We start from the raw sequence: 9,642 nt of genomic DNA on the forward strand, positions 1-9,642 counted from the left end.
ATATATATTTTTTAGTTTGCACGCCTATTGGTAGTTGAGCCATCCACATGACAAGGAGCTAATTAATCACTACAGACTAAGCACACAAGAAATAAATTAAAGAAAACTAGCTATACCTAGCTAGCTTGAATCAGCATGCTAGAATAAGGATGCCAAACCTGAAGAAGCGTTGGAAGTTTTGGATTCTCACACTTGGATGGAGGGAGTAGTGGGGGCTAGATGCTGCCTCTCTCGCACGGGTTGATAACAACAAAATGTCCAGTGGCAAGATTGAGCCTTGAAGACCTCACGTCACTGGTCAGCCACCAGCGTGCGATCAGAGGCTTTTGTTTTGTTTCGCCCAACGGGATGGTCTAGGGATGTCACGTGCTTTTTGTTCTTTCATCTTATCTCTTGTCCTCGTAGCGCCCAATTGTTGATGCATGTGTTATTCACGTGATTCCATAACTGTTCTTCACGTGATTTCACACCTGCAGAGAAATTTTAATTGTGTCTCATTACCAACGGATTCCATGCCAGCGGGAGATTGCTTCGATATAGTAAAATATATATGTACATTATAATAGATTTTTTTGGCTACATATAGACGTACATTTCAAGCAACTGATTTTTTTCAAATGTAACGTCGAATTGCTTTCTAGCAGAACAAATATTTGTTTACATCAATCAAACATTACTTACAAGTATATTACTATGTGCTTCCAAGGAAAATATAATTTGCTTCCAAAATAAATTGTAATTTTCTTCAACTAGGGCTAGGTGACAGCGCATTGTTGCTTCTGTGGACACCGTCATCATCGTCTTGTAATTTTACACACACGTGATCTCCGCCCAGAACATGAAAATATGGCAAGACCGTTCTCCTTTGTGTCTTCCACATCACCCTAAATGTTGCACATAGAACCTGAGGCTCTGGTCATCGTGGATGGAAGGCGACAGTGAGAAGAGCTCAAAGATGTCACCTACCTTTCAGAAAATTCACAGAATTTGGTTGAACTAGGGACGAAGCAAATTATATATGGCAAAGAAGCATGTCGAGTGCAAAGTGCACTGATGAAACAAATGTATGGCTTGCTATTGAAGCACATTATCAAGACAGTAGAATCATACCTAGTGTACTTTGGATGCTCCGTATGCATGTAAGAAGCATGAAAATATTGCTATCGAAGGCGTTTCTTTCTTCCGCCAGAAGAAAGAAAAGGCGACCTCACCGCCAGGAGTCTTCCCCGCCGCCGCCGTCCGGCGGCTCCCCTCCGCCGGCGGCTCCCCTCCGCCGGCAGCCCCGGTCGTCGGTGGTGAGGGGGGGTCGCCGGATCCACGCGCGTGGATCGTTTTCTCTTTTGTAGATTAGGATTTTAGGCCGTTCATCGTCTTGGCTTCGGCGACGGCGATGGCGGCGCTGGATAAAGTTTCTTCGGATCCTACTCCAACAAGGCGATCGGTCCTATGGTTGGGGATGGATTTGGCAATCAATCTGTTCAAGCAAGGATTGCGTGGCGGCGGCGACATCCTTGTGGTGGACCTATGTCCTCGGGCTCCGCCGTTGCGACGACGTTTACTCCAGCGCCGGCATGGAGCTTAGGAGGTAGTCCAGGAGCAGATGCAGATTGTGGTCTGCATCGGCGGCATCTGGAAGATGGTGGATCGTGTGCTGGGTTCGCGGTTCGTGGATGGCAGATGTGGTTTTCTCCTCCGGCGTTCTAGTCGTGTGGGGGTGCCTGATCTGGAGTTCGATGGCGTGTCCGGAGTGTTGCCCCGGTCTGATTCGTTCAACAGTAATGGTTTTACCTTTGGTGAACCACCTTGGAGGTCCGCAAAGCTGCATGTCAGCGATGGAGCCGCTACGAGCTCGGGTGTGAAGGTGATCCGTCACTTTTCCCTTTGGTGGCTACTGTCGTGGTTCCAGAGGCAGGTGACGGATGTTGGTGTCAAGTTCAGAGGTTTCTTCAATCTTGATTGTAATTTTACTTCTTGGTTGTTGTTCCTTTGTGCAAAGGCTAGCTTTCTGCTGTCTTTTCAGTTTTGCTAGGTCGGTTACGTAACTTGTACTATGATACTTATGATATAAATGAGACACGTATTACCATGCAAAAAAAACTATTCTCATCTGAATAGGAAGCACAGAAATTTGAAAACATAAAATAGTAACTGTGATTGCATGCATGCAAGATAGCTAGGCAAGTTTGTCAAAACAAAATACCGAATACACCTAGTTTTGATGATGATTTGGTGATGAAAAGTACTGCAAAGAACACAAAATTTTTTTTGACACCCAACAACACTCAATAGTCGGTATAACATGAACATCTACCAATGAAACTTGTTGGCACAGAAATTAGTAGAAACAAATTGAGAATAATATCCTCCCTCCGTCTCAAAATTTTTGTCTTAGATTAGTTTAAATACGGATGTATCTAATACTAAAATATGACTTGATACATCCGTATTTAGACAAATCTAAGACAAGAATTTTGGGACGGAGGGAGTATATTTGTAGGGAGTGGTGACAGGCGATGATTGAATTGGGGAGATTCACGCAATGCTATACATTCGATCCTTAGAAGGGACTATACGGATTTGGGGAAAGGGCCCGACGCCACTTCTGGTTCACCGGCCAATGGATGGCAGTGGCACATACTCCGGCAACTGCTTGCACCTCCGCGCAACCTGGTGGCGCAACAAACGCGGCTGACATGCATGGTGGTCGCAGCCACCTAAAGGTCGAGGAACATGTCAATGGAGGGGTTTTGATCATCGCGGTGCGGCCGATCGAGTGGTTAGCGACGAGGTGGGAAGGAAGCACGATGCAAAGAAGAAGGAATCTGGGCGGTGCGGTGGATCGAGTGGTTAGCGACGAGAGAAGAAGATGCGTGAGTTACGGAGATAACTCGGTGTGGGATATTTTGGAGGATCTCTGACCGTGGGATCAAAGAAGAATCGACGATAGGTCTGGCGATAGGTCCTACCAGACTACAGATAGGAAGGATTTTCCCACAATAAAATAAACAAGACAACGTTTGGTAGCCTTACAATAAACAGGCGCGACGCTTTCGAGGAACGAAAACCCCGACTCGCTCGGTCGGTTCGGTTGTTGCAATGGCAGGCGGAGGCAGAGGACGCGGCGGCGGCTGGACCTCCCTGCCGTCGGAGCTTATCCAGGAAGTATCGGACCGTCTGCAGGCCGACGTGGACCAAATGCGCATCCACCAGGTATGCTCCCACTGGCGCGCGTCCACCGCCCCCCTCGCAGCCTGCCGTCCGTGGATCGTCGCCGCCCACGACCGCCGCCGCAGCCCTGTTAGCGCCGTTGACCCTGTCTGCGACCACTCCTTCTGGCTGCCCCGCGGTGGAAAAAGGGTGCACTCCCTGGCCCTAGCCCCGGCCGGCCTCCCCTACTGCTGCGGCACGCCCCGTGGCTGGCTCGCCCTAACGGACGACCTGCAATCCCCCACCAGGCTAATCCTCTGGGAGCCCCTCTCCCAAGCTGAGATTCCTCTGCCGCCTCCTTTGACAACCGTCGCTCAACTATTCCTCTCCGGCGACCCGCTCGCCTCGCCGGCGGGCTGGATGGCGATCGCGAGCCAGGAAATCCTGGGCGCACAGGTCGAGCACATGCTCTTCTTTTGGCGTCCTGGAGAAGCGGCCTGGACGATACAGCCCAAATACCCTACAGGCCGGATCGAGGGCGCAGCCTTCCACCAAGGCAGGCTCTACATCTCCAGCATGGTGGGCATGAGAGTCAGCATTTTCGATCTCCAGCAGCATCCTCCCGAGCGCCTGCGGCGTATCTCCCTCTACACTCATCTGCGAACGCGGTATCCAAGCTGCTTACCCGGGGATCCGGTGCCACACGTGGTGGCATGCCACAACCAGCTGTTGCTCGTTATGGTGTATCGTGGATCAGGAAGCCCTGGCCCCGTGATCCTTGTAGAAGTGCACCACCCGGATTGGGCTGCCGAGCGCCTCGACTTCGTGGGGGAGAAGCTGACGGATCTCGGCGATTACTCGCTCTTCTTAGGCCGGGGTGACAGCCTCGCGCTCTCTGCAAAGGACTTCCCTGCCATTAGGAGAAATTGTGTCTACTTTGTGGAGCACGATAAGAGAAAGCATGAGCAATGGGTTATTGTGTTTGATTTGGGGTCAAACGCTCTCGAACGAATTCCCCACCCACAAGAGCACATGGAGGGCGGCTGCAAAAAGAGTGGCTGGTTAGGCTATTCCTGGTTCTGTCCTAGAAGGCCCTTCGTTGAGGCCCTATGAGGTATTACATCTCATTCACCTATTTAGTTATAGCAGCAAGAAGCTTTGTATGAATTTACTTGTTTTGGGGTCATCCACAGGCTCGATCGGTTGATGATCTGGAAGTAAAGAAGGAGAGATTTTCATATCAGAGTGGCCTCATCTAGACATCGCAAAATAAGAGGTGTTGTCGACCTGACAATTATGAGCTGCGCTACTCCTCCAACGAATCATAAATTGAAGCATGGGCCATGATAGATTCCACGTTTTGTATGGAATTGTTAGGCTGGTTCGCTATATATCTCTAGCGCTTGGTAACTATTATTCAAAAATTAGACTAGTTCAAATAATTTATCTTTTGCCACCCTTTGTTCTTTAGTCTACGAGCAAGCTTGGTGTTTTGGATAAAACATCACATAGTATATCGCATCTTTTTAATCTTTTTCTGTGCGGTGCATTGGATCCTTTATCATGTTTGTACTATGGCCAGAATAAGGTGTTATCTTTGACTGCAGCTCGGTGGTGAATGACAATGGATGACTGCAATATTATGATTTATTAGAGTGAATTGCAAGAAACCACCACATTTGGGGCTTATCTTGCAAAAAACCACCTGGTCGCTAATCATTTGCAGAAATCACCGCACATTCAGTAAACATTTTGCAAAAAGCACTGATTAGGTGCTTTAGCCCGTTTAACCACTTTCTGTCAAGTGGGGCCGCAATGTAAGGAGCTGACTTGGCAAAATAATCTCACACACACCCCTAATAGATTTAAAAAAAAGCAATCAGCCCCCTGGTGCCGCCGGAGGAGGATCCGGAGCCGATGGAGACGACGAGCAGGTCGTCGACGCCGGCAGCGAGGGGGAACTCCTGCTTGTTGTGCAGCACGTGCGTGATGGCCGTCGCGGCGGGGTTGCCCATGGCTGCCACGCCACCGGATGCAGCGGCGATGGCCGTAAGGCCGTTCATGGAGCGGACTGCGGCCACGGCCGAGCCACCGGCGCAGGTGGCCGCGTAGACGTCTCGGAGGCGGAAGTCGAAGCTGTCACTCTCGACGGCGTCGGCGCTGGAGAAGAGGAACGGCGCGCCCGTGGCCAGGTCCTAGCACGGCACCAGCAGCGGCGCCACCGTGTCCCTCAGCGTCGCGTCGCCGAACACCCAGCGGAGCGACGACGAGGATGAGGACGCCGACAACGACGACTTGTCCGACGACCTCTCCCCACGCTGGAACAGCGCGGCCCACCTCCCGCGCCATCCACCTCCACCTCCGCCCCACCCGCCCTTCCCGAGGCTCGCCGCCACGAACGCCAGCGCGTCCGCGGCCGTATACTTCGTGGAGGAGGGGATGCGTTGACAGGTCGCAACGCATTGTAGGCTGAATTAGCAGAAATAACGAGTAAGTTAGGCGGGAACAATATGATGATAAGATCAAGATGACAAAACCTGAAAACCTAACAAGGTCAAAACCTGAAAACCTATACTGCATCAACATTCGGGTGTCCTGTTGATGCAGTAATAGAGAAAGATCAGAGCAGGAGTCCTGTCAGTTCACCTCTTCTGAAATTTCGCCATCTCGGGCACAATGGCAGCAGAACTGGGCGCCTACTTCTTCTGCTTTAAACTTGCTCCGATCTACTTTTACGGGAGCTGACAAAAGTAGCTTTCAGAAAACTTCCCCTAAAATTTACAGGCATCTTGTAAAAGGCTTTATGGAAAGTTTTTTAGAGGAGCTGTTGGAGTTTCTCTAAGTTCGGGAGTTTGTTGTTATAGGAGATATTTTCATCATGTCTCCGAGAAGATAGCTAGCTTATTACCGCAGATATTAGCCCATACAAAGGTCCCAACGGCTGCCGCCAAAGGATCACCCGCTCTCTTCGTACGTCCAATGTACCCATTCCAATCTCAATAGGTCAAGACTACAAGCATTACATAGTGCTAGTATTACACATCTAGGAGCCTGGACCTTGGTAAAACCACCATGTCTTTGATTTTACTACCTCCGTCCGGGATTATAAGTCCCCTAAGCCTGTGAGCCGCGTCCGTTTTAATAAGGCCGCTAGACATTTTCCTCGATTCCCTTCGCTAGACGTGTGGGCGATTGGTTGAAAACGCGAGCTGCCAGCTGCATGCAGAAACGGAACACCCAACCAGCTTCATGCAATAAATGCGGAGTAATCTGTTACTGCTGGACATGGCCTTGATTGGCTGCATGCAATAAAGGAGGCGGACAACCCGCTGCATGTGATAATCTGGTTGGCTCCGAAATCACGCGTTAGCAGCAGTAATATCTCATCTTGGTCTCCGAGTTTTGGCTAGAGGGACTAATAATCCCGGACGGAGGTGTTGACAAGATTCCTTCGGAAGCTACCCTTCTCTATATTGCTCTCCGTGATTCCTCGTTAGATCGGCGATGAATCAATCATTGGCATTTGGAGCCCTTGTGGGGCCCAAACAGATCTTGCACGTGGTGTCACTCTTGAACTATGTGATCTTTCCCACCTTTGGTGTTTCCAAGCAAGGCACCTACTTTGACTCCGGTCGTGCCCAAGAAAGGGAGGTGGGAAACTCGATGGTGGTCTTGTGACATTACCTCAGGTCCCTACCGAGTTGTTCTATTGGTCAGATGAGCCAGTTCTGCTGCACGGTCTTTATGGCAAAAAAAAGGCTAAGGGCTCGAGCTAGCATTTGGAGATTGAGAGTGGAGCTGTAAAGATGGAACCAGAGCGACAAAGAGGTCGGAAAGGCCTCGATAGCGTCCACCCACTTTGAGGTTCGAAACTCCAACACACAAGCAAGCTTGGGGAGGGGAGGGGGTACTCGAACGCCCCCACGTGTCGGCCCTCAAGTTCTCCTTTAGCTTGCAATTATCTTCCATCACGGTGTGGTGATTGATCATTGACTACCTTTACTCCGGTAGTTGCCATTATGGGGGGCATGGGCACCAATGCATCACCGGTCATTGCTTGCGCTAGTAACACACCTTCAGCCACTTCTTGTTAGGTGGTCTTTGGCGGGAAGCTGACGACGCTTGAAGATTAAAAAGCCCTCAGACTTGAGGCCTTCATCGGCAAGACGATGAGGGTTGAAGTGGAGGTTGTGGCCTATTCAAGTCAAAGAGGAGAATGACAGTATAACACCCGGGTTAATAGGATTTATAGACTACTCATATTAACAAGGTGCATCTTCTTTCCTAGAAGATTGTCTCCAAAGAAGCTCCAAGTTAATCGTGCTTGCTTTGGGGTAATTTGAGAATCGTTGAACAACTTAGAAGTTGATCCGGTGGGCACTAGTGAGTACAAAGTTTGCAAAAGACTAGTATTGGTCTATGGGGCCACTCTAAATCCCAGGTGGTAGCCACGCAAAGTGCGTAAAAAAGACTAATTTTGGTCTGTGTGGCCTAGTCTAAATCCTAGGTGGTAGCCAGGTGTAGCGTCCTTCGACCCGGTAGCCAGTCCGGGGCATTACAAGCTGGCTAGCGAAGGTTCAGGAGACATAGAGGTTGCATTGGTCTCCGGTCACACGATTGCCATAACCAGGGAGGCTCTCCTTTATCAGTGACCTTGTTCATAGAACTATATATCTAAGGCTGGTCATAGTGAGAAGTAACATATACTAGTATCATGCATACGATACTAGTGTATGATACTACACCCATAGTGCATAGTATCATCATAGATGGTCTCATTATTGCCATGCATGACACATAGTAGCATAGCATTTATTATGATACGGTATCTACCTATGTTACTATGACCCCCTCTCTCTTCTTTAATTGCCTGCCACGTAAGCATGTTTACGAGTCCCAAGTATCACTAGTAGAAAAATGGCCAAATGTGAGACACATTAGTCCCGGTTTGTAACAGAACCGGCACTAATGTGTCCATTAGTGCCGGTTCCAACGGCTAGGCGGGAGGAGCTCTTTAGTATCGGTTCGTGGCAAACCTTTAGCACCGGTTCGTGCCACGAACCGGTACTAAAGAAAGTGGTGGCAGGATGTTGTCAGAGTGGGGCCCTTCCAGCACCTTTAGTACCGGTTCGTGGCACGAACCGGTACTAAAGGTTGTCCTATATAAACCCTTCGTCCACCCGCACTCTGTTCTTCCCCCTTTCCCCTCTCCCTCTCCTCTGTTCTTCCCTTCTTCCTCTCGAGTTCATCACAAAATTTGCCCCAAATTTGTCAAGATTTGCAGGCCCTCATCCATTCAAATGATCACCAAGGTTAGCAACTTTGTCCTTTCATCTCTCATTGCTAGATTAGCTCTTGCATTGGTTTATATAGTGATTAATTGTGGGTTTTAGTAATTTGGGAGGAATTATATATGGTAGTATTTGATTTATATGCAATTTGAGGTCAAAATAACACTTAGTTTGCATATGTAGGTGTGGTTTACTTAGTGCCTTCTAAATCTCCGTTGTAACCACCGTCGATCGCCTGCACCGTCCCGTCGCCGGCACCACCTTGTGGTGAGCCTCTTGTTCATGAAATTTTATATAAAAAATTGATGTTTGTGTGATTTGGATATATAGTTACTCGTATAATAATTATCTTACCCGTACGTTGTTTGTTATACATAGTGCCATGGTTTTGATATCCGTCCCCGTCGGCCCTCGTCCTTGTTATGATTCGGATGTGGTATATTCTCTTTTAAAACTATTTGTTGCATTTCGTGTTTATGACAAATTATGCCCATCAAGTTGACATAGATATTTTTATCTAGGAGGTATGTGAACCGGAAATTCCAACCGACCCTATTGTCGAGAGGTTAAATTTAGTTGAAAGAGAAAACGAGTACTTGAAAGAAAAATTCAAAAGAATTGAGGGGGAGAAGATGGAATTGGAGTTGCATGTTGCCGATGTCGTCGATGATCATAAGATCAAGATGGAGAAAATGCGCTTGAAGATTAGAAAGATTAGAAAATATGCCATCGATAGTGAGGCTTGGTATCATTATGCTGTTGGATCAATTGTTACCTTAGTTGCGATCTTGATTGCATTTGTTGTTGCATTTAAATGCTTTAGCTAGAGAGTTATTTGTTTGTTGCATTTAAGTGTTGTATGAACTTTATGTATGAACTTGTATTAATTTGGTCTATTCGGTGTTGTGTAATGAAGATGAGCCGGCAATGGATGTACGATGACTGATGCTCTCCCCAGTTCGTTGAGGGCGTGCATACTTTTCTGCTTGTGGCTGAGGCAAACAAGCGGGCGGATGGTTTTATGCCTTATCCATGTGTTGGCTGTAAGAATGGTCGCAATTACTCTACGTCAAGAACCATTCACGTCCACCTGTTTGAGTCCGGTTTCATGCCCCACTATAATGTTTGGACCAAGCACGGAGAAAGAGGGGTTATGATGGAAGACAATGAAGAAGAAGAGGACGACGACAACTATCCTGGCCAT

General features: G+C 48.4%; 1 protein-coding gene across 1 annotated transcript; it reads left to right on the forward strand.

The window, feature by feature from the left end:
* The first annotated feature begins 3,047 nt into the window (after nucleotides 1-3,047).
* Nucleotides 3,048-4,653, forward strand: LOC123162037 (uncharacterized). Its single transcript, XM_044579847.1, has 2 exons — nucleotides 3,048-4,261; nucleotides 4,341-4,653. The coding sequence occupies exon 1, from the start codon at nucleotides 3,097-3,099 to the stop codon at nucleotides 4,258-4,260; it is 1,164 nt and encodes a 387-aa protein (XP_044435782.1). The 5' UTR covers nucleotides 3,048-3,096; the 3' UTR covers nucleotide 4,261; nucleotides 4,341-4,653.
* The last annotated feature ends 4,989 nt before the right edge of the window (nucleotides 4,654-9,642 follow it).

Source organism: Triticum aestivum, chromosome 7B, assembly GCF_018294505.1.
Source record: "Triticum aestivum cultivar Chinese Spring chromosome 7B, IWGSC CS RefSeq v2.1, whole genome shotgun sequence".
Taxonomy (NCBI): domain Eukaryota; kingdom Viridiplantae; phylum Streptophyta; class Magnoliopsida; order Poales; family Poaceae; genus Triticum; species Triticum aestivum.

Bases quoted from the DNA above. Each gene is read 5' to 3' on its own strand.
- LOC123162037 (XM_044579847.1), top strand. From the start codon at position 3,097: ATGGCAGGCGGAGGCAGAGGACGCGGCGGCGGCTGGACCTCCCTGCCG.